The following is a 24395-nucleotide window of genomic DNA, read 5'->3' as shown; positions in this document are numbered from 1 at the left end:
CGTCATATACTACTTCATTCATATTTATAAGATTTAAATTAGAAGTGATTTTGGTTATGTTCATAAAACTAGTCGATTATTGCAAAGTCAACTGATTGATTATTGCATCTACTAATATTGGATATAACTTAGCGAGACGAGAACAACATGTACACAATACCGGATAAGGTTGAAGAAAATGAAGCTGTGTCTACTGTCTAGAGTGGCATTTGCAACACACATGTATCTATATTTTTACGTTAAATCAAAGAAAGATGCTTAAATTATCGGTAGTAACTTTACACTCGACACACAAAATATTTTTAAACGTGTAATCAAATCTGCATGAAAAGGTTCACAAAAAAAAATGCACGAAAGGTCCAAATATTTTAATTATGGACTTTACTAATAATTATTTCAAGGATATTAATTTATCATTCAAAGGAAAGAATTAAAATAAATTTATAATAATTCATACACACTATTCCATTAATTGAACTAGATTTCCTTTTCAAACATATTGATTTAAAGAGGATTGCTATTTAGTACGGAAAAAAGGCATAAATGCAAGAAATTACTTTCGTACTAGTTAGTGCTTTCCTAATTTAAAATGCAAGCACGCCTTTCATAAAAAAAAAAATAGACAAAATTTCATTAAAAACAATATATTTTATTACATTAAAGTGAATATAGTTTTAACAAAACTTAACTAGATGTATTCCAATTTTTCTATCATTGTCTATATCCTTGGTAAATTATTTTTTTTCAACTCATGAAACTCTTGCTAAATGAAATACATCAATGAACATAAAGAGTTATTTCTTTGTTAAGATGAAAAATCACTAATAATATAATTTAAAGAATAAAAAACACTAATTGAGATTTTTAATGCTTCAGACCTTCAGTAATTGCCACTTACTCTTTTAAAGGTTCCGTTGGTTACCTTCTACAAGTTCTTTGACTCAGATGTGTATCCTCAAAACGTCAAGTATTTTAAAATATAATTTGCAGACAATAATATAAATTACAGACAATAATCTCTAGTAAAAATTATAAATTCACACACATCGGTAACTATCTAATATTCGTATCCAATAATAATAATAATAATAATAACAACAACAACAAATTAATAATAATAATAATAATAATAATTCGAGTACTTAACAATTTGTAAATATGTTTTTTTTATTAAGACAATTTTCAAACTTGTTACACGAAGTTGAGCCAAATCCACATCATAAAAAAATAATAATTTACAAATCGTTTAAAAAATGACTACGTAATATCTCTTTCTAAAATCGTCAGACTTTGTTTAATAGATTCAACAAAAATGAAACCCCACGACTCATTAGATGTTTGACCAATTTCAGTATCAAAAAATGCTGAGTAGTTTTACAAAACTTCCACGCAAGTTCCTTTTTCCCCTTTTTTAATTGTTGTTTTCCAAAATAAAGAGAAGTGAAAAATTAATCCATTGTAGGGTAGCTTGTTGTGGGGATAGAGTTTACTAATTAATATTCAATTCAATGCTGAAGAAAGAAAATACCACAGTCAGAACAATTATATCAACTTCAAAAGCAAAATGGCTTCAACCATTTGTGAAGTAATGAATATCCACAAACTGCCTTATTCACAATTGCTCAACAACTGAAGAAAATGAGCCAACAGAATGTTCAAGACTTCTCATGCCTCAGAAGGATATCCAAGTGCCACATGATTTCAAAGAGGTCCTGGAAAAGTCCCACTCTCCCTCTGTTCATTCCACCTTTCAACCTGCCACAATTTAGTCCACACAAAATTTAAAATAGAGAAATGCTAACCCACCTAGTGGACATTACTGAATAAAAAAAAAAATCAATATAATGTGTTGTCGTGGTTTGACTTTGACTTAGTGATACTGTTGTATTGCAAAGTGGTTAGCCTATCCTTGTGTGGTAAGTGACGTTCTTCATGTAGTATAACACCGATCTTTCAAATTTGTGACAAAATTAGACACATAATTTGCTTTATGCACTAGTGGGCAAAATATATTAGCAATTCTAGGAATGCCCAGACATTAAGTAGAAGAGCAGGCATTTTGATGAATAAACAATGTATGCGAGGCAATCCTTGCTTAGGAAAAAGACCAGTGGAGAATCTACACACATACAGAATGCATATATTCCTGCCAAAAGCTTGCAACATTTAAAGCAAGGATGCCTTACATCTGAAACAAACTAAACCACCCAATAAACATGATTTACATTCATCATATCTGAAATGTACACAGTTGTTCATCTTTGTATGCGATTGTTCAGACTTCAGAATCATAATGAATTAAATTAGTTTTGAAGACTGTGTCTCAGACCTCCAGATTTGACTCCTCTAAAGTAAGAAAACATGTTAAGAAAGAGAATATCCATCCATGATTTGGATTAAGGTGGATACACTCTTACTTCCTTAATATACACACCCTCCCACTTTAGAAGACCTAAATCCCAAACTTCCAAGCACGTGAATTACAAAATGTCTATGTGAGATATTATCTAAAAAAGAGTCCCATATTCTTATCCTCTAGGCAGTTTTCAGACCCACACATGTATTAGTTCTAGCCTTCTAGGAAACAGAGAATCTAAGTCTAAAGCGATAGTTTTTATAGGAGATCAGAATTGCAGGGTTTATTCTTCAATCACAAGCCTCAACTTCTTTCATCTACAAAAAATGCAAAATTACCCAACCACTCTTCTTTTGATATGTCCAGGATGCCATCTATCAGTATTATTAATTGCCATAAAAAATGAAAATAATGAATCTTACAGAGCTTTGATTCAAAGGGTTAACAATTAACAAATAAAATAACATAGTAGAAACCAAAACCAACATAGTAACACAAAAGATTGTTAGAAAACAACTACTAAAATGATGTACACTAGCTTGTAAGAACATTGATTAGTAATGCTGTAAATAAGTAAAGGACATTGGGAACTCAATGATTCCTATCACAATCAAAAACAAAAAGAAAACAATAGTTCCTAACTGTATAAAACACAATCTCATGAACCATTGAACACCACAAATCCCATTAACTTCGGCTATGGCATCAAGTTATACAGTAAAGTACATATGAAGTCAATTCCAACTAAACCAATAAGCTAGGGGCTGCTTACCCATTCACCCGGGCAAAGGGAGCGGTAATATTTAGCAAATCTCTCACATTCACCAGAGTTTTCACCCTTTGCTGCCAAGCATCTGTAATTAAAATCAATATTAAGTAAAAGATTCTAGATAACATTTTCACAGAACCAGATAGCCAATGTCAGGAAATCCACCTGTGAAACTCTATGTAGCGAGTGAAACAATGTCTGGTTTGATTTGTTGTAGGAAAACGAAAATCAGCAGGTGCAGTTTTCAGTTCAATCTAGCAGGAAGTAACAAAATATTACGTTAGCAGAAAAAATCTACAGATTTACAGAAGATAGGAACATACCAAACCTGTTGCATCAAAATTCAAATTAAAAAAAAAACAAAAATATAATACAACAAAAAACTAGAGGGTGATTTTGTATCTGGCCTCTAGTTTCAAGCAATTAAGATAAGCATGCCTCAAATATATTATCCATACCCTCCTCAACTCATGAACAAATAATGACTTGCATGAATAATGAATGTCCAGTGGCAACAAAGACCAGATCACAGCTTGATTTAGAATGTTATGTAAATTGCATAATGGGGGGGTTCAATACCACCATTTATAGTGAAAACAACTTTCGACAGCTAACTCAAAATATCAGGATCAGAATCTAAAAAAATAAGCAGTTGCATAGCCACATGGCATTTGGGTGTAATAACTAAGATATACACAAAATGTAATCATGAGTAACAAATTTGAAATAGAAAGCAAACATTCTTGGAAACAAAATTCAAAATAATTCTTCAGGGAAGCAGACACATACGAATACACTATCTGTGAATATCTTCAAACAGGTGTCTCTGGTAAAACTATGGCTAATCAAATTTCTAGATCCTTACTTTTGGGGGGTGTTCAAATAGGTGTCTCTATTGTAACTGGGTGGGACCTTAAGAATGTATAACTTTTAAGTCCCTGTAGTTCTAACTTTTAAGAATGTATAACTGGATTCTTGCTCCTGTCATTAGAGGCTGGGTTCATGTGCTCAATCATTTTTTTCTGAAAACAATATAGATTTCAAAAGTTTGCAACTGGATCCTATAGTTTAAAATTTGGAAGTGATTCCCTTGATTGGGATCCCTGAATCCTAATCACCAGTGAATGACTATCAGTGCTCAGATGATAGAACCCAACTAATTTATTTTTTTCAAAACTATACGAATTAGGAACCCAATTGCAAACTTTTAAAAGACGTATTTGAACATAAAAAAGGGCTACATATTAACTAAACTGTATAACCTAAAACTATCAATCAAACAAGGTTAATATATTTCTCTTCAATAATTTAGCTTTTTTCCCTTCAATAATCTCAATCATTGGCTAAAACAACAACCTCAAAATTGAATGGTTGAACCCGGTAAGAATATTAACCAGCAAGCACCCTAATCTATAAAATCCGGAAATGCTACTCTTTTCACGTAGAGGGAGAAAAATCAATTCACTTCCTCACTTGTTGTAAGGACAAATAGCCAGTGGTAAAATGATTCGATAGATCGGAAAGACAATATAAGTTTAATAACAGATTAATATGCTACACCTCAAAAAGATAACAAATCGGAATCTCGAATGGCGAAAATAAGAAAACAAAAGAAAATCAAAACGGAGATTAATTGAACGAAATCGTCGAGTTCGTTATTCAGCGATGAGAATCAGAGTCGGAGAAAAATGGAAACTTACCTCCGCCATGAGTCAGACTCGATCAACAAATGGGACGAAAGAAAAGCGCATCATAGTAAATAAAATATAAACAAATAGTAACGAGTGGATTGCGTGGGCCTCAAAGTAGGCCCAATTAGACATTTTGATTGATGGGCATAACAATTAAAACCCAATTGAATTCCTCAGCTGGACCACTATGTTTTTGAGTCGAGAACATTTATTATATGACAATATTAATTTTCTTATTAGAAATTATTGACCTTATTTAAGAAAAATCACATATGTACTACTTAAATTTAAATCAACCACTTGTTGGTATACAGTGACTTAAGGGTGTAAGCTGATTAGAGCTAATTCACCAAATCGCTTAATCCAATCTAGTCTAATTAGATTTTTGTGAATTGGAGTAAATTATTGGATTGAAATGGTTTTACTTTAACAAACCTTGTTAAAATTAGATTGTGTTATGGGTTTATAGTTTTGGACCCAATCAAAATTAATTCAACTCGCATGCAATACTAATATAGAAATCCTAAATTAAACACACCTCATTCTCAAGTTAATACATTATTTATCCTAATATATTACATTATTTTGGAGTTTATCTTTTTTTTGTTTATTTAAGATAATACATTGTTTTATAAATGGTATTGTAAATATATATTTGTTTTATTTTTTCTTTTGTTTTATCATATGAATAGTAAATATTCTGTGAATACTATTTTTAAAATATTCTTATTATTTTGTCAAAAAAAATATCCTTACTGTTTTGGGCTTGAGGATTTTTTTTAAATTTTTTTTCAAGACATAAAAAAGTGACAATTTTTTAATGGTCTAACCCAATAACTAATCTAATCCATGTTAGATTGAGTTAGCAAAATAAAAAAAGGTTAACCCAATCCAATTCAATTCAATTGAATTGACTTGGATTGAAAACTCACACCCCTTTATAGTGAAAATATTTTAATTAAAAAACAATTTTTTTATCCTTTATTTTTCAATATATTTAACGGATGCTGTATACAATGTGCTACATGATACATGCTTGACTAACAAGTTGAAGGTTCATGTTCAATTCATATTGACACAGTAGGTAAACAAGACCAAGAATATGAAAAGTTAGCATGGATGGTGATTAAAATAGTCAAGATTCTAGCATTAACGATAATGACGGTGCAATGCTAAACATGAACATAAAACCCAATGTCTACTCGAGATGATGATGACAAAATCAACCTCGACTCTTGAATTGATGTGGCTATTGTTTTTTCCCCTTTAGTAGATCTTTTACCTGGTATTTTTCTCGATTTATGAAAATCATCTCACTCGAGATAATATCCAACTCATACGAAAGGAAAATTGAACTCCTAGAGCGGTGATTTTCAGACCTCTACTAATGCAAATGGTTAAATACCAAACATTAAAAAGCTAAGTTATAATTTTCATTCAATACTTTTATTTAACATTTGTTACAATATTATTTATTTCTTTATTTCTCTTCATCACATCTATCTTTTTTTTTTTATTATTTAACGTTCATCACATCTATCTTAGCCTACACTTTTTCTCTCTAAATGCTAGCTAGTATTTATCTAAAAAGACGAGTTTTATGGCAGCACTTGGAAATATAATTTGAGTTCACTTGTAGCCAGCAAGAAAAGTGATTTACAAACAGTTCGTCATCTTGGATGGAAAACAAAACGTGAGCATGTTTCATGTGCATTCTGAAAAATAGGATTGCCCTCTATAGGTTATACACTTAAGAACAGTATTATATAGCTCATTAAATAGGTCATGTCAGACCAGACTTTCAATTCATTTTACCAATAGTTTTGTTTGAGACATAGACCTTTGGCCTCTTCAATTTTGCAGATTAGGTTCGACAATTCACAAAATTGTACTGTATTAACTATTGAGATAAAACCACCCAATCTGTGAAATTTACGTAGAAAAACCAGCAGTTCCCATGTATTTTACCGGCAAAAGCTGAAGTCAAGCTCCATCTGATTAACTATTATTAAACTTCACCTCCGACCAACTGAGGGATCATATGGACTCGACCAAAGAGCACCACTAACACCAGCACTATTGATGGCTGCTACTCCATTGCTTTCACCAACTGGTACCATACTCTCTCCTACTTGGCCAGCAGCCATCTGACCATGAACTCTCCCATAAACATCAGCAAATGGACCGCTGCTGTGTCCAGGGGTAGCAGCCCCAAACAGATTAGGAGCTGTTTACATAGCAAAAGTGCATCAGAAACATATATGTATAAAAATATCACATGAACAGACTATGACACACTGAAGCAAGAAAGCTACCATTTACTCTTTTCTCAGCATTTAAAATCTCAGCTCGTAACACTTCAACTTCTCTTGCCATCGCTATCAGATTCTTCTCTTTTGCTTTCATGTAATCCACTAGCTCTATGTTTTTGTTCTTTTCATATTCAAATGTGCCACTATTACCCAACCAGATTTAAAGAATTAATAGAGAAGTTACCAGAAAAAGAGATACTAGTAATTAAGAGGAACAAACTGCAACAAAAAGAATATGCAACAAGATGTGAAGGAATACCAAATATTTAAGAATTTAGGCATATAATGGCACAGCAAATCTTGACTTAAAGCATGGTTTTATAGATGTTGAAAACGCTTCAGTAAATACTCATGATTCAGGAATCCATCACACAAGTTCTGAACTAATTTTCATTCCATTGTATGACAGTCTTGCCTTATATATACCAATGACAATACAATAGGTGACTCGCACTATAATGTCACTTGTGCTACCCACTTCAAAGATAACATGCCATATCTTGAATGCAATGAGATCCTATCAAGTTTATGCCTTGTTAGACTTGAGAAAACATTTTCTATTTTCATTTCTAGTAATGATAAATATTTACAAATGTCATCCTATTTTCAAATATATGCACAAGAACAGTGAAAACAAGAAACAAAAAGAAAAGAAAATAAAGAGGCATTTTTGTAATTATTTATGGAAGCAAATGAAAAAAGAAAACATTTTCTCAAACTAAACAGACTTAACATAGGGAAATGAAAGGAATAGTTCTTGTTAGCATGGCTTGGGTTCTTCCTAAAATTAGCTATTGGAGGAGTACTTGCTGGAGGAAAAAACAACAAATAAATTTCAATGATTGTTTCTTCATTTTTCATATCTTATTTTTTTTAGTGGATGTATAAAATATGCAGCTTTGGCTTATAGAATGTTACTGTATGCCATTCTTATGTTATATCAACAACAATAAAAGTCTTTTCCCATGATGCAGGATTGGCTACATAGATCAAGATTTTCAATGGCGGGTGGCGTAATATGGCGGAAGGCGAAAATTCCACCATATAAAATTATAAACATGCCATTGCAGCCTATGGTCCACTATAGCAGGCCTCCCTTCACAAATTGCCTATGGCAAAGAGGTCGAAAAAACGCATGCTATAGCATTATGGCAGCACTATAACGGTTATTTAATAACATTGACACAGATCAATCGATGCCAATATGTTTTTATCAAAAACCTAGTTTCCAGAAAGCCAGTTTAGACCCTACTGTAACAACATTAACTAAATACCCTGAGGAGTTCAGTACCAGTTCTGATTTACATGCAGGTGGAAATAGCCATACAACAGACTTCAATACTCACCGTAACCTCTGGTGCTCCTGCAATAAACTGTCCAGTTCAGCCTGCAAATCCGGAATACTCTTGACATCACCATGGACCTTCTTCAGTTCCTGAGTCGCTCGATGAATTTGGGCACTCACTTCCTGCCTGGAAGCTGCCAAGCTCTGCGCCTCAATATGGGCCTTTTGTAGGTCCTTCTTCACACTATCACTGGCCCTAATATCAACCTCCCCTTTGGAAATCTTATCTACTAGAATTCTGATCTGAATGTCACTCTCAGTCTGGATGCTTCTAATGTGTGACTTCAGCTTTTGCACATCCTGCGCAGCAGCAACAAGCGCCTCTCTTAAGGCCACATGTCCACTAGCCAGACCACGGTTATCACTTACAAGCTGCTCTATTTCTGATTCCTGAGCAGCAATTTTATTCTCCAACAGCTGAGGAAGAGGAAGGGACTCCCGAGAACGGTGAGAAGCAGCAGAACCTAAACCAGAACCACGTCGCATCATCCCAGGAACTTTCACAGGGCACCCCTCAAATGACGGCAGAGCCTTGCCCCTAGCAGTAATTCACCAGATTATGAACTTTAATGCAAATATCAATACCCAACTCTGTCAAGGTATCTGCAATGCAAATAACCATTACAGCATTACTCCAATCAAGAGAGACCCAAAAGCATATCCATGTCAATAATCAAATTTTCAACAGTGCAAAACAAGTTCCTACAATTCAACTCTCCAGAGATGGTTTTATTTCATTAGTATATGGCCTCAAGGTCAGAGCACACATTACAGAATATAACAGCTACTATTTTTCACTCCCTTTAAAGTCATTGGCTTTATCGCATCATCTTAGGTTTTCAAATGATGTGCGTCATACATACAGAAAAGTTAATCGGTACTAAGTCCTTGATTTAAAGAAACATTTCAGAACTGAATGGTGCGGTGCTCAATTTTACAGAAATAATAAATACCAATCAAATAGGCAAAAGAATATCAAATCGAATCTGTGTGTAGCCAGCAACGAAGAGAATGAGAATTCATGGAAAAATGATGTGAAATAAAAAGATCACAACCAAAGTTAATGATGCAAAATCAAATAGATTAATTTAAAACGAAAAAAGATCGTAATGAAGATGGAGAGATGAGGGTTACCGTTTTGAGGTATTTATTTGGCGTCGTTGAAGGAGACAATGGGCGCAGTAGGCATCCCCTTTTCACTGAACCGATGAAAGGCATAAACTGCGCAAGTCTCCTCCAATTTATAAATTTTTATCAACACAAGAAAACGTAATCCCACGAAACCGAAAAGAAACGTATATGTGCAAAAACCCGAGTTTCCTTCATTTTTTTTTAAATTTTTTTTTACGTCAATTTAGCTTTTTAGTTGAAAACTAGTATTTTAGTCTTTGTATTTAAGCGGATTAAAGTTTTTTCTGTAATTAAAATATATAATAAATAAATATTTTTTAATGGGAAGGAAACAATTTACTTTATAATCAAGTTTTTACATTCATTGTTCTTAATAAAAAAGTTTATAAGAAATTCAACTATTAAAGAATATCGTAACATTTTGATGATCGTGTGCATAAAATTTTAGATAAATATACTGATGGATATGTAATCTATAGTCAGTATTTATTTATATTTTAAAAAATATATTATATGTTAGAATAAAGTGCATTAATAATGAAAAGTGTAAGAATCAAACTTAAAATAGAGAAAATGCAATGTATGGTGCTCCTCCTCCCCTGCACCTTCAGTAGGGCTGGCTTAAGGCCTAAGCAGCCCAAACAAGGACTTTAAGCCTCTAAAAAAAAGATTCTAAAATTTTTTTTAGTACTAATATACCTCAAAACAAATTTATTGTAAAATTATATTTAAAAATAAATTTTAATAATTTTTTTTAGTATTAATATACCTCAAAAAATAAATTTATTTTAGGTTTCTTAAGTTCTTGAGCTATCCCTACCTTCTAGATGAGGAGGAGGACGTGGAAGGAGTGGGATTTAGAGAATATTTTTTGGAGGTAAAGTGTTAGGATAACAAGTGCTTCATTTTAAGAGAGACATAATGAATTTGATAGCCAAAAATATGTTCAAGATTGAATAAAAGGAGGGGGATCATTTGAAAACGATGATGCTATATTGAAAAGAGTATTCTGGAGGAGTTGTGGTTGCCTTGGAGGGATGCAAATATTATTAAGCTGCTAGGGTAGAATTATAGTTTCTTTGGTATATGAGGGAAAAGCTTAAAGCAACATGGAGGCCTATTGGGTTATGTAATTGGTGGATATTGGGAATGGTTTGTATATGGTGAAGTTCCATTTGGGGAGGATAGAAAGAAGATTATTAGTGTAGTTTATGGATGATCTTCGATCATTATCTTGCAGTGAAACTCTAGGTTTCAAATTTTATGTCATTTTGAAGTTCTCATTAATGGTACGATATATGCTATGGATACAACTTTTCAATTTGAGAATAGAATACTATGATGTAAGCGTTCTCGTGGTCCTAACCACAACAGTTGGGAAATCAGTTAAAATGGATATTCAAACCATTGATACTTTCAGAGGAAAGTTTGCACAAGATTGTGCAAAAATTAACCTTAATCCTACTATGGTGGGTAGTGTATGGTTTTGAAACCACAGGTTTCACGTGGAGTATATGAAGACCTATTTGATTTCTTGTAATTGTATGATGATGTATTGTCACATAGCAAGAGAATGCTTTTGAGCCAAAGGAGAAACTACCATGAAGAATATTATAGCGTTTAGTGGTGATCAGGAAGGGATGTTAGATGAGCATGCACACCCTAAACTTATTGCCATATTTTAAGTGTAATTAATGATGTTAATTATAATATTAATGTGTATGATAATTTGTATTGGGAATGGATTGTGGTTACAAAAGGAAAAAAAATGAATAAGACTAAAAAGCAAGTTGTTGGAGGTAATTAACAAAAGCAATATTAATTATATATGAGAATTATGAAAAGAATATTGACAATGGTGAGAATATAGGGGTTAGCAAATTTAAAATACAACAAAATATTAAGGAAGGTAAGTCCTTCTAGTTTAAATATAGCCAAAAATGATCGTCGTGATTTGGCTAAATTTGGTAAGAGGAAAAGAGAAACGAATGATACAAGGCTAAATATGAAAAATATTGTGCTAATTAATAACACAATGGTGGGTCTGGTTTTGGTAAAAAATACTTCACTTGTTACGTGTAACAAAGTTGTGGCTAATACACCATGTATGGAACTTGGTAACACTAGCAATATAGGTGTACAAGAGCTCTCAATAGTAAAGGTGTGACACGGGCCAATAAAACTGATGTATGATTGAGTGAATTGGGATTTTCTTTGCAAGACAATAATCTTTGGAATATGAGTAGGATAAATACATTTAGTCTGGTTTGTAGACTTCGTCAATGTGATCCTTTATCTTCCTATTTATTTTGTAATTTGTATGGAAAGACGGGTGGTTATGATATCATAGAAAGTTCAAAGGGAGAGATAGCAATCAATATAAATGGCAAAGAATGAGCCTAAGATTCGGCATTTGTTCTTTGCAGATGATGTGTTGCCATTTGTTATGGCCAAGCCTTCTCAGACATCCCTAATCTTTTAACATTTTCGAGTTCTATTTCAGGTTAGTATGGAGAAATCAAAGTGTTATGCATCTAGAGAAGTGACAAGACATGAAAAAGAGATTTTAAATAATGCTACCCAAATAAGGTTGATCACGAACAATTTGGGGTTTAATATAATGCATGAGGGAATCCAAATATTAGATTTCAACCATATTGCGGAGTGCATAAATTCCAAATTAGCCACATGGAAGAGTAACCTTTCAAACATACCCGGGAGACTTATTCTTGCCAACATTATTCTCAGTTATTCCGTGTTATGGCATACAAACTATTTGGTATCCCAATATGTTTGTGACTATATTGATTGGAGTGTGAGGAGGTTTATATTAAAGGACCAACATCATTAAAGGGATTCATATGGTTAGGTGGACATAAGTGATTAAACTAAAGGAAGCATTGTGGGCTAAGAGTAAGAAGGAATGCTAGGCACCATAATACAACTTTACTTGGAAAACTTGTTTGAGATATTTTACAGATTTCTAATCATCTTTGGGTGTTGGTGTTAAAAGGTAAATACATTTAAGAGGGCAATATCTTCGCAGCTTACTCTAGCTGGTAGGGGTGGCTAACGTAAAGTGCCATGGTCAAGGCCCTGAAAACTTTTAAAGGATGGTTTCATTCTAAAAATCGGTAATAAGGAGACTAACAGTTTGATCCTTATATATCTAAGACTCTGTGTGTAGTGGTGTCCATTTTGTAAGCATTCAATTCATGATTCAGAGTATAAAATAAATGCCATATGGAAAGTTGGTTAGTGATAGTTGGATATAGGTTGGTCGTGTCTCTCCTTTTAGTATGAGATCTTGTGTGGTGCCCTACCCTTTGGCATCTTTGAATTTTTTATAATTAAGTGGCTAGTTCTTTGTATTAATTTCTGTTCACAAAATCAAAGTGAAGGCATTTGTATTTTTTTGATGGTCAGGATCCTCCTATATATTAAAGAATATGACAATGTCATGTTATGAAAAATAGGCACACAAATTTAAATTAATAAACTCTATTTAAATAATACTTTGTATTATACTATTGACTCTTTTCTTTTATAAATTAACAAAATTTATATGCTTTATTAACACTAACATGCAGGATGTTTATTTCATTTTCCATCCTCTTCGCAGGTAATTTGATCATATATGGATTAGGCATCCTGCACTTTTACTATTGTATCCTATATCTCTCATATTTCAGAAAACTCATTCGATACTTATGCAATAATTGCAGGATGCAATAGCCATCGATATAGGGTGTTTTGCTTCGACTGCAAACTGCAAAGCATTATGTCAAGTTATCAGAAATGGGCCTAAGCCCAAGAAGTAACCAACCTAAGAACAGTGATCTACCAGAAAAACGGATTTGATCTCAAAACTCAACGAGTAGAGTTCCGTAAGCAATATTGTGAAGCCACAAATCTAATAAACATTTTAAATATTTATTGGTCAAAATTTAGTAATTAAAATATGATTTTATTTAAAATTTTAAAACTTATATATTGTAATTAACTTTTAAAGACAATTAAAAGTTTGAGTTTTAAACTTTTAAAATAATTTTTATCTTAAATTCATCCTAGAGACCTAATTATTTGAGTAAAAAAAAGTAAGAATAATAGGTTTTAAGAAAAGAAAAAGTGACGGAAAATTTTAATTGTAAAAATTGAAAATTTGATAGTTTATATTTGATTCTTAATAATAAGTCATTAATCATAATAGGTAGACTAAAATTACAATTAAACATATTTACTTAGAGAAAATACTATTAAGGAGTATCGTCACGAATCAAAATAATTCAAAACAAACTGTAAAAATTAAAAAGTAGATTGAAAAGCAAAAAACTAGACTTTTCAAAACCGAGATCACTTGAAAAAAATCATTTTTTTAGATTGAACCAAATTTCAAATCTAAGTTTTAAATTATTCAATTGAATTTAAACTAAACTTGTTCGTGAATATATGAATTTATTTTTATAGTTATCATATTACTCATACTTATAAAGTTGTTATTCATGAAATCACTACACTAGTTTGTTTATTTGTCGATCTTATTAAGTTATTATCTATAATAACCCCGATTACTGTACTATTTTTCCATTGCTTTTGATATGCGGAGAACATATATACTTAATTAGTGTTGGAGTGGTTTATAACTTAATAATAAATGTTAGTATGCTTTCAGAATAAGATAGCAATGGGTCACTACTTCTCAAAAAAAAACAAAGCCATAGATCGCTAAATATGCGTACGTTCCTAATTCCCTTCCGCTTAATTATATTCTTAATACAATAGTTGATTTCTTATAGTTTTCACTTTTTATCCATAACCCACTAAATTAATTAGAAGCACGTGAAGTTATCACATTAATTTCTTATAGTTTTCACTTTTTATCGTGTTAGTAATTTATCGATTAAATTACTTTTTAGATTTCTAATTTATCTTTTAGATTTAATTTGGTTTTTTAATATTTTTTATTCAATTTGATCTCTTAATTTTTTAAATTAAAAAATCACATTATGTAACGGTTTAAAATTGTCATTAAATAATTTTAAATAATCACAAAATACATATTTTTCAAAAAAAAATAATTAATTTTCAAAATTAGAGAATTAAATTGAAAAAAAAAACTAAAGAAGTAAATTAAATCAATTTTAAAAATAAAAAAAATCAAATTAAATAAAAAAAATTAAAAGATCAAATTAAATCTAAATAATAAATGAGAGAAAAAAAAATTAATTTAACATAATAATAAGAGAAAAAAAAACTAATTTGAAGTGATGCATACGTATTTGTAATATATTGGAGTGTCCAAAGCGCTTGCGTTTGGTTTGGATAGGAAAGATAAGAACGTGATTTCTCTTACTGGCAACATATTAAGATTGCTTCTACCACTCGTTCAAAAAGTAAAAATAGAAAGAATCACAACTTATAACATATTCAATTATGAAACTACATGTGGTTGCACTCCAGAAATAAAACTACGTATGACCAATAACGACTAATGAATCCACCAGAAGAATTTGGACATTGATTTTGTTGTCCCCATTGAGTATGTCACTCTGAGGAGAAAACCAGTCTTAGGAAATTGGATATCACATTGACAAAAAAATGATCTCATATATCACCCTGACACTATACCATAGTACCATATACCATAAGAAAAATGTTCCATCAACACGTATTATCCTATAAGATACTTAAAGAGAGAAAAATATAAGTGTTATAAAATTTAGGATATGGTTGGAAAAAAATATTAATGAGATATTTAAAATAAATGGATGTGCATGTATCATTCCTCACAGGAAAATTAGGAGAAAGACACTTGGAGCAAACAAAAGCCCTACCTCACCCATAACCGGCCATGAGCTGGCCGCACAAAAAATCATCAATATAAAACTAAATTTTATGGAGCAAAAACACCATAGTCAACAACAAAACAGCCTTTCATATCCTCCACTATGGTGAGAGTAGTGGGCATTATGGGTAGGTATTGCATATGGCACTTGTGTCCTAAATCATGTGATGTGCAAGGCGCAGAAGCCATTTCAACCACAAGCTTTTGCCCATCAAAAATCCAAGAATGCCACGCCATCATTCCCACTTTCTAGCCTCAAAGATAAAATAACCTATTCACTAGTTCACACCATGATCCGCACTCTACACTGCCACTAACCAAAGCATCAACATCAACATTCAGCAACTATAAATACTAGTAAACCCTATAAGGCCTCTTCAGAGTAGCTAGCTAGCAAGGGTGTTGTAGTATAGTTAGAGATATCACTACTACACCACCCTGCATAGTTTGTTCAGCTATAATACTACTTGAGCTTCTTTACCTACTTTTCAAACCTACATTGCACACAAAATGGCAACATCTTGGTCATGTTATCTACTTGCATTGCTTCTTTTTATGTCAACTATTGTATCAGAGAGTAGAGTGGCAAGGAAGGACTTGGGCCTGGACCTTGGTGGGTTGGGGGTTGGACTTGGACTGGGTTTGGGCCTGGGGATAGGAGGTGGCAGTGGCTCTGGAGCTGGTGCCGGAGCAGGGTCTGGTTCTGGTTCTGGTTCTGGTTCTAGTTCCAGTTCTGCCTCAAGTTCAGCTTCCTCATCTTCCAGTTCTGGCTCTGGCGGCTCCGGAGCTGGCTCCGAAGCCGGTTCATATGCTGGCTCTCGTGCCGGATCAGGATCTGGAAGAAGTCAAGGAAGGGGAGGTGGCGGTGGCGGTGGCGGAGGCGGTGGTGGTGGCGGTGGCTCAGGCTATGGTCATGGTGAGGGCTATGGCCATGGTGAGGGTTACGGTCAAGGCGGTGGTGATTAAGGAATTATGTTGGAAAATATGTAATATAGTTTACTCAAATGAAAGAAAATGGTCTTCAGTGTTATAATTTGTGTAATAAAAAAGTAGTACGTGGTCTGTACTGTGTTGTCTGTACCAAAATAATAAACACATGCATGTAAGGGGGTGGACACCATGCATCCTGTGTGTTTTGTTGAAGAATCAAGTGAATTTCAGTTTGAAACAGTTTACAAAATTTGATCCATGACTCTAATTAATTAAGTCTGCCTATTTCATGATTAATTTCCATTTCTAACTTGTAATATGACAAAACTTTAACTAATTTCTTGGATCAAAGAGAAACACACTCTTACTAATTACTTTTTATCGTGTTGGAAAATGCTCGTTAAATTATACCGATTCAATATTCGGTCATGTCACACACCCATAAATAGTTATGACTAAAAAGTGTTTGAAATGGGTATTCAAATATCATTATTTAGTTCATTGCATGCAATACATTACAAATAAAAAAAGGTTTTGCTAAACTTGCTTTTTTCTTTTTCCTATAATATATGGAACGTATAGCATATATATATATATATATATGTGTGTGTGTCTGTGATGTTTTAAGTCTGTACTCAATATATATAGCAGCAACTAGTAAGATATATGCCTCTGGTTTGTCAATAGAAAAAAGTTTGCCATAACAAAGATACTACACAAAATATATATTTGCTTGGCTAGAAGGAGCATCCATCTTTTCTACTTTCTAGTTCAAGCTCGAAGAAAAAAGGTAGGTAATGTATAAAACACAGTGTGAAAGATGAGAAAAATTAATCGTAACAATTTAATCAACACCTATATTATTAAATGATCACTGCCTCTATTTGGTACGAGAGTATTGAGACGAAAAAGAATTACAAAAACATGTCAAATCATTTATCTCTTTTTATCTGTATCATCTTTTATGTCTATTATTTCTAAATTTAACTATAATGATTGTTGTAGAAGAAATTATTAATAACTAAGTATAATTTTATATCACAATTTAAATTATTATTATTATTATTATTATAAATCTGAAATGTAATTTATAAATTTTAATAATATAAACTAAAATATTTATCAGATTCAATACCAGCTAAAATACTAATTATACATATATAAGTGGTTAAAAATACAAATTATTTTATTCTTAAACTCAATCTTGTCCTTTCTTTTAATTGTGGAATTAAGATTAAAATTCACCATAGACGAGCAAATATGCACTTCCACACAATCATTCATGATGCTTTAAGTTTACACTCATTTATAGTTTGTTGGTGACATATTGGTTTGGATTTATCTAGAGGTGATCATTGATCTGATCTAACCTATCAACCTAACCCGGGTTCAAATTAAAAATTCGGGTTAATTAGGTCGAGTAATCAAGTTAAATTAAATTAACTCAAAAAATAAGAGCATTTTCGGAATTGTTTTTTTTATTGGATTCTTAAGCATATTCTTATTCAGGTTCGCGGTTGAATTAGGAGGCTTTCATGAAGTAAGAACAACTCTTATATAAAAATTAATTCTTAACATTACAATTTTATTTTTAACATAAAGTATAAAAATATGGGAAAGTATGTGTGGCTCATTTTAAATTTTTAACTAGTCTGACCATTAATAGAATAAAAAATTAAGGACCAAAGATGCTCTGAACCATTCAATATTAGTTCGGGTATAAATCCTACATTTTCAAACATGATAAATCTAATCCGACTGCTTCAATGACTTTTTTATTTTAAAATTTTATTAAACTTTAAATAATAAAAAACTATACATAATATTAAATTTCAGATTTATGAAAAACATTATTTAGTTTTTTAAAAATAACAAATATATATAAACTCAAAATTAAGTCAGATCGATAATCAAATTCGAATGAGTGAATGAATTAGTTTGAATTCTATTTAAACTGTTCAAGTTAAATTTATTGAAAATTTGGAAAAAATAACCAAAATATCAATTAATTAAAATTTTTAATTTTTTTGTTTACTGATCTAATCTGGTGCGTAATCACTAGTATTCATCCAAAGAGTTAAGCATAACAACGATTTTGGTTTGAGAGAACGATGAAATTCAGTCAAGCTAAATCCAAACTTCGATAAAAGGCTCTTCATCCGTGGTTAAGATAAAGCTAGGTTGCTTTTCTAGATTGTTCTCCTCGTATCCTTTACATCTTGAACATGTTTTAGTAGTTTTGCAATTAGGAAAACATATCCTTAATAGTTTTTCCTCTATAATATAAATTACGTGCCAATCATAAATCCCACTATACATTGTGCTTAAGTGAGTGGGATATATATGCTGCTATTAATGGCCTCATATCAATGATAAAAAAAATAGTGCATAAACTGCATATCTATCTTTCTATTACAAATTTCCACTCAGAAAAGTTGGGGTTATGGTACATAAAACTATGCTTAATTAATAAGATTTTTCATTGTGAATAAAAGTTAGTTTCGTTCAAGTGCATAACAGATGAAGGGAAATTGTAATTGTACAGCTCATTTTTAGATATATCAGAATTTATAAGGTTGACTTTGATGGTTAATAGAAGAAGAAATTATGCATTCAAATCTCTCTTATTAATAAAAACTAATAAATTAACAATTAACATTAATGATCAGTAACAAAACATTTTTAGATGAGTTAAAAGAAGAAATAGATAAAAAGTAGAAAAAAGTTTAAAAAAGTATAGAGAAAAATTGATTAACGACATGATAAGAAATGAAAAGAAAGATAAATAAAGAAAATTAGAGTGAAAGTGAGATAGAAGAAAAGTTAGATGTGTGAATATAGTAAATAATATTAAAATAAAAGTTTAGAATTTTAATTCATTATTTTTGGATTTTGTCCCTCCTTATAACAATAAATAAATTATTTTTACTTCTAATTTTTTATTGATAATTTGTCTGTTAGATTAATGTAATGAAATGAAATTAATCAACTGTTATGATCCTATGAGATTGTTTTTGTTTAATTAATAATTTTAAGTTCGAGTTAATGATTCTTAATTGGAAAAGATAGAAAAAAAATTAAATGATTGATTTGATTAATAACGTAATAAAAAAGAGAAATTCAAAGAAAAATTAAAAATACTGAAGAAATGTTTATAATTTGTAAGTGTCCAAATATCATTATGTTGAGTTAAATGTTTAGAAAAAGAATTTTGTGGTGTATAATAGCTCTACATGTGGGTGAGTGAGATGGGAAGGATAGGTGTGTAGTTGTACCAAAAACATAATGAAATGGAGCAACTATTCCTTTGAAACTAAAGATGTATGATGTATGATGTATCTCTGGGACAAAGGCTGCAAGTGACACCCCCACTTCGTAATGTCCCAGTATGCACGCCTCATGCTTTTGCACATGCTTGCCGACCTCGATCCCTAACTAACCCATTTATTCTCAACTATAAATAGCATGCATCTCAAAGCCTCTTCAGCAAAATTTCTAACCAATGAACTCATATTAATTAGTTAGCAAAGTCTCACTACAAACATTCCCTTCTGTTTCATTAATTGTGACCTTAAGCTTTTATATTGAACCGTGTCAATGGCCGTTCCTGTGAGGACTTTAGCTCTTGTTGCTTTGCTTGTTGCCATTAATGCAATGGTGTGTGAAAGTAGAGTGGTAAGAAAGGACCTTGGTTTGGACCTTGGTGGGGTGGGAATTGGGGTGGGTGCTGGGGTTGGATTAGGCCTTGGTGGTGCAGGTTCTGGTGCAGGTGCTGGCTCAGGCTCTGGCTCTGGTTCTTCATCTTATTCAAGTTCTGGCTCTTCTTCTTCATCAGGGTCAGGATCTGGAGCAGGTTCTGAAGCTGGTTCCTACGCAGGATCTCATGCTGGATCTAGCGCTGGCTCAGGCTCCTCTAGAGCGGGTTCTGAAGCAGGTTCATATGCAGGGTCTCATGCAGGGTCAGGATCATATGGTGGTAATGGAAAGTAGATAAAATCATGCATGCATGTCAGTTAAACCATATTATATACGGTCATGTGGAGAAAAGAACATGTCGGTGTCATTGTTAGTTTACTAGAATTATACCTTAGTATGCAAAAATAAGTTTATGCATGTGTTGTGTCCATCCTGTTTTTCTTTTTCTTTTGTACAAGTAGATAGGAGTCGTGCTTCTCCTTACTGTGTCCAATGTGCAATAATTTCCTTGAAGGGTTGAATAACTAAATCGTGTATACTTTGTTATTGGTTTATCCAGTGACAATTCTATAATATATCAACTATAGCTTTTATTAGTAGTGGCTGCCTAATCATTTATGATTCCTTCTTGTTAACTACAATGCGTGAACACTTCTGTTAAACCTACAAATTTCGCTTTCGGTTATAAGCTAGGATTTCCAATTTTTATGCGTAAGAACAGAGACACTGAACTTAAAACTACTAATTCGTAACACAAAAATTTTAATTAACTTAAAATATGTCTGCCCCAGTTTTTTCTTATCTCTTTTCTGAACAAGGAGAGGACTAGTAGTAGAGTATTTGGTTGGACCATATATTAACATTGTTTCAATTTTCTTGGACATAAAAGAATCAATAAATATAATATGTAATTATAGTGTCCACCAATTCAAGATCACTGCAAGTTTATAAAGTTTATAGTCTCCACCAATTTTAATATAATATGTAGTTAAATTTTTGTATTTATAATAAGAAATTAATAAAACTTAACAAGATGTCATAGAAAATAATAAGATACTGGTCATAGACTGTAAAAACTTTTCATGGTTCCACTTACTTTGCCGTTGCTGAATTCATTTCATTTAAAGGAACAAAACTCAAATTTATCCTATTATATGCCAAATCATGTCAAGTCATTGTAGCAAATTGCTAAACGTATATGTCAACGCATTTTTTGTCCACATCCAAAACCGGGCATTTTTTACTCTGCATGGTGCATCAATCCCTTGCAGCGTTTACCATCTTGATTTAGATGTGGACATATAGGCTTTCTTGGCCAAGGGAATAAGTTACCTTGGACAGAGGTTTTTTGGGATTATTTTTTGCTGTATACGTTATGCTCTACATCCTGTATGTTTTAAATAAAGTCCTAAGACAAAAATTAAACTAGGCACAGTTAATCACATAATGCCCTCTCTCTCCAGCCCTTCCACAAGTCATTTCCAAACAGAGAAATTGCATGGACAACACAAATGTAGTACAAGAATTCTAAACAAATGACATCAAACATTTGAAATCTTGATGAAATAACAAATGACTAAATAAAATGCCCAATACATTAAAAAAGTTACCTCCTCCATTTCAGGTTCATAACAAAACTTCATGACCTTCTTTGTCACAGGCTTCTTGTTTCCGCTTGAACTTGAAGATTTTGATGCCTCGCCATCCTCCACCTTTTCAACAGAAAATAAACTATCAATACAAGATCCACTAGAACTAATCAAAACTGCATACAGGACAATAAAAATACTTGGTCAAAATAAAAAGCAAAATGCATACTCATGAACCTTTCCAACCTCAGTCATAAAATAATCATCCATGGAATGAATTCGAGGAGCATCACCACCATTTTCAACCTCAAGATCATGCAATATCTTTGCTAGATAACTCTTACCACTACCTGTAAAAGACTCATACAAGCAACAAAAATCTCAACAGAAAGGAAATAATTAAACTACATGCAAAATTGCCAACAAATTGCCCTTGTTGATGCAAACAAAAGAACTATAGAAGTCCTCTCTAGCCTACGCGCTAGTAAAAAACATAAAACAGAGTAAACTAATACAACAAAAAACACTTAATCAGTATTCAACACAACAGACTTTTAAGAATTTTGCACTAACAAAAGCACAGAACAAGCAATTAACAAAACTAGAATGAAAAGCACACCTGGGAGGCCTCGAAAGATGATGACAAAATGATAAGGTCATGAAGCTCCATAAGGATGGCAAAACACAATTTTTGATCTTCAGCCAGTTTCATAACATTTTTATCAACTTTCATTTGCTCTAAAGCAGCCATCTGAAGACAACTATTTTTCGATGCATTCTACAAAACCAATAAATGCCAGTAGTGTTAAACAAAACCTCCACAAGCTTCGTATGCAGATTATTATTTTAAATGATTTTAAAAACATGAAAAAAATAGATTATGTAAAAAATAAATTGATTTACAGTCCTTAAGCAAAATCCTTAACGAGAGTAAACAAAATCATGGCAAAACCTCTTATTTCCTTTCACTTTCGTTTTGTGAGATTCCAGTTGCGACGATAACCTGGAGCTTCTTGCAAGACTTTATCTTCATCGCGGTTCTCTTCGAGCCCTTTATTAATATTATAGTGTCTTAGTTTTGTTCTTCATGGTCACCGTATTATGTTTTTTTTTTAAAATGGATCAAGAAAATGGTTCTTGTGAAACTATATATATATATATATATAAATAATGTAGAAACTACATCGGTTATGACACCAAATGATATAGAAATAACCTTTACAACATTGATTTTAGTAAAAAAATGTTGTAAAAAAAAGTAAAAAAATGTTGTAAAACATTTTTTACATTGGTTCTAGTAAAAACTATTGTTGTAAAAGAACCAATGTTGAAGCTTGTCACTATTAACATTTTTCAATTCAACATTGATTCTAAAACTGTTGTTTAGAATTGATGTTAAATGCTTTTTTTTTTATCAATGAAAATGTAAAAAATTCCAACTAATTCCATCAAGTGTCGTTGTATATTTAATATGTTATTATGCATGTCTTGCTCGGTGTTGCCCACAATTGTATCAGTTGTGGCTTGACTAAGTCGATTGATGTCAACATTGATATTCATTCTCTCACAACATTTGTATCTTTTAAAGATTTTATAATTATTCTTTATAATTGAATTAATTATATTTTTACATGTTTTTGTTAATTCACTTTTGTTTGATATGCTCATGATCTTGGGACCAACCTGGTGAATTATTATGTAAAGGAGTGTCACATGAAGTAATATATATATATATATATATATATATATATATATATATATATATATATATATATATATATATATATATATATATATATATAACAAAATGAAAGATCTCATATCCTAACTTTAGTAAGTTTAAATACATTTTAATTCTTATCAATATATTTTCATATAGTTTTAGTTTCTTAAAAAGAATTTTTTATTTTAATATTTAATGTTTGTGAAATATTATATATGTGTGTGTAAAAATACATATAAATATATAAATATATATTATAATATATCATTTACTATTATGAGAGGATATATATTAATGTGAAGAGATAAATTTTCGTGTGTAAAAATAACTATACATATGTAAAAAAAAAAAAAAATATTTAAAAAAGATGTACATATAGTATACAATATGTACAAATATCATCCGCTAACAAATAAATATATCTACATATATATATATATATATATATATATATATATATATATATATATATATATATATATATATATATATATATATATATATATATGATAACTTTTTTTATAATGATTATTTTAAAATTAAATTATAATCAAAATGATTTGTGAAAAAGCCTAAACTCAGTCATAAATCACAACAAGTCATATTTAGAAAACATTTTTTTTTTGCTAGTTTTTAATTTGTTTGTTAGGTTAAAATTTTGTTTTAGTTAAGGGTAAATAGTCATTTTGGTCCCTGAAAGTGTAACTCGCTGTCAATTTGGTCCCTGAATCGAGATAAATTGCAAAATAGTCCCTGAAAGTGTAATCTGTTAGTTACGTTAGTCCCTGCCGTGAATGGAGTAGTTAACGCCGTCAGTTATCGCTGATGTGGCTCGTTAAGTGCCACACAGACATGATTATGTGGATTTTTTATTTCTAATTTCGTTTATTTTAATGAAATGAGGGACCAAAACGAAAATAAAAAACCCTCATATATCCTCCTCCTTTTCTTCTTCTTCTTTAACATAACCCTTAAACAAAACCTATGCCCTCTTCTCCTCCTCCTCCT

The 24395-nt window shown here is 31.5% G+C and overlaps 4 protein-coding genes across 5 annotated transcripts; 2 read left to right on the top strand and 2 right to left on the bottom strand.

Annotated features, from left to right (window-relative positions):
- Positions 1-1485: 1485 nt before the first annotated feature.
- On the bottom strand, positions 1486-4889 carry LOC100820564 (cytochrome c oxidase subunit 6b-2). The gene is made up of 4 exons (XM_003542269.5): positions 4826-4889; positions 3291-3379; positions 3129-3210; positions 1486-1755 (listed from the first exon to the last, which is right to left on the bottom strand). The coding sequence occupies exons 1-4, from the start codon at positions 4832-4834 to the stop codon at positions 1702-1704; spliced, it is 234 nt and encodes a 77-aa protein (XP_003542317.1). The 5' UTR covers positions 4835-4889; the 3' UTR covers positions 1486-1701.
- Positions 4890-6498: 1609 nt separating this feature from the next.
- Positions 6499-9759, bottom strand: LOC100306667 (RecF/RecN/SMC N terminal domain-containing protein). Of its 2 annotated transcripts, none has more exons than NM_001251506.2 (4): positions 9608-9744; positions 8475-9076; positions 7132-7271; positions 6499-7043 (listed from the first exon to the last, which is right to left on the bottom strand). In NM_001251506.2, the coding sequence occupies exons 2-4, from the start codon at positions 8960-8962 to the stop codon at positions 6832-6834; spliced, it is 840 nt and encodes a 279-aa protein (NP_001238435.2). In that variant the 5' UTR covers positions 8963-9076; positions 9608-9744; the 3' UTR covers positions 6499-6831. The 2 variants fall into 2 exon arrangements, with proteins under 2 accessions (NP_001238435.2, XP_006593359.1); XM_006593296.3 differs by having other exon boundaries at positions 6584-7043; positions 8475-9011; positions 9608-9759.
- Positions 9760-15744: 5985 nt separating this feature from the next.
- LOC100778882 (glycine-rich cell wall structural protein 2) lies at positions 15745-16629 on the top strand. Its single transcript, XM_003542276.5, has one exon. The coding sequence runs from the start codon at positions 15960-15962 to the stop codon at positions 16413-16415; it is 456 nt and encodes a 151-aa protein (XP_003542324.1). The 5' UTR covers positions 15745-15959; the 3' UTR covers positions 16416-16629.
- A 3282-nt stretch (positions 16630-19911) lies between these two features.
- Positions 19912-20674, top strand: LOC100306116 (uncharacterized). Its single transcript, NM_001250864.3, has one exon. It carries the CDS (start codon positions 19977-19979, stop codon positions 20367-20369), a length of 393 nt encoding a protein of 130 aa, NP_001237793.1. The 5' UTR covers positions 19912-19976; the 3' UTR covers positions 20370-20674.
- The last annotated feature ends 3721 nt before the right edge of the window (positions 20675-24395 follow it).

Source organism: Glycine max, chromosome 13 (assembly GCF_000004515.6).
Source record: "Glycine max cultivar Williams 82 chromosome 13, Glycine_max_v4.0, whole genome shotgun sequence".
NCBI classification, from domain to species: domain Eukaryota; kingdom Viridiplantae; phylum Streptophyta; class Magnoliopsida; order Fabales; family Fabaceae; genus Glycine; species Glycine max.
This window is presented reverse-complemented; position numbering and strand designations above follow the sequence as displayed.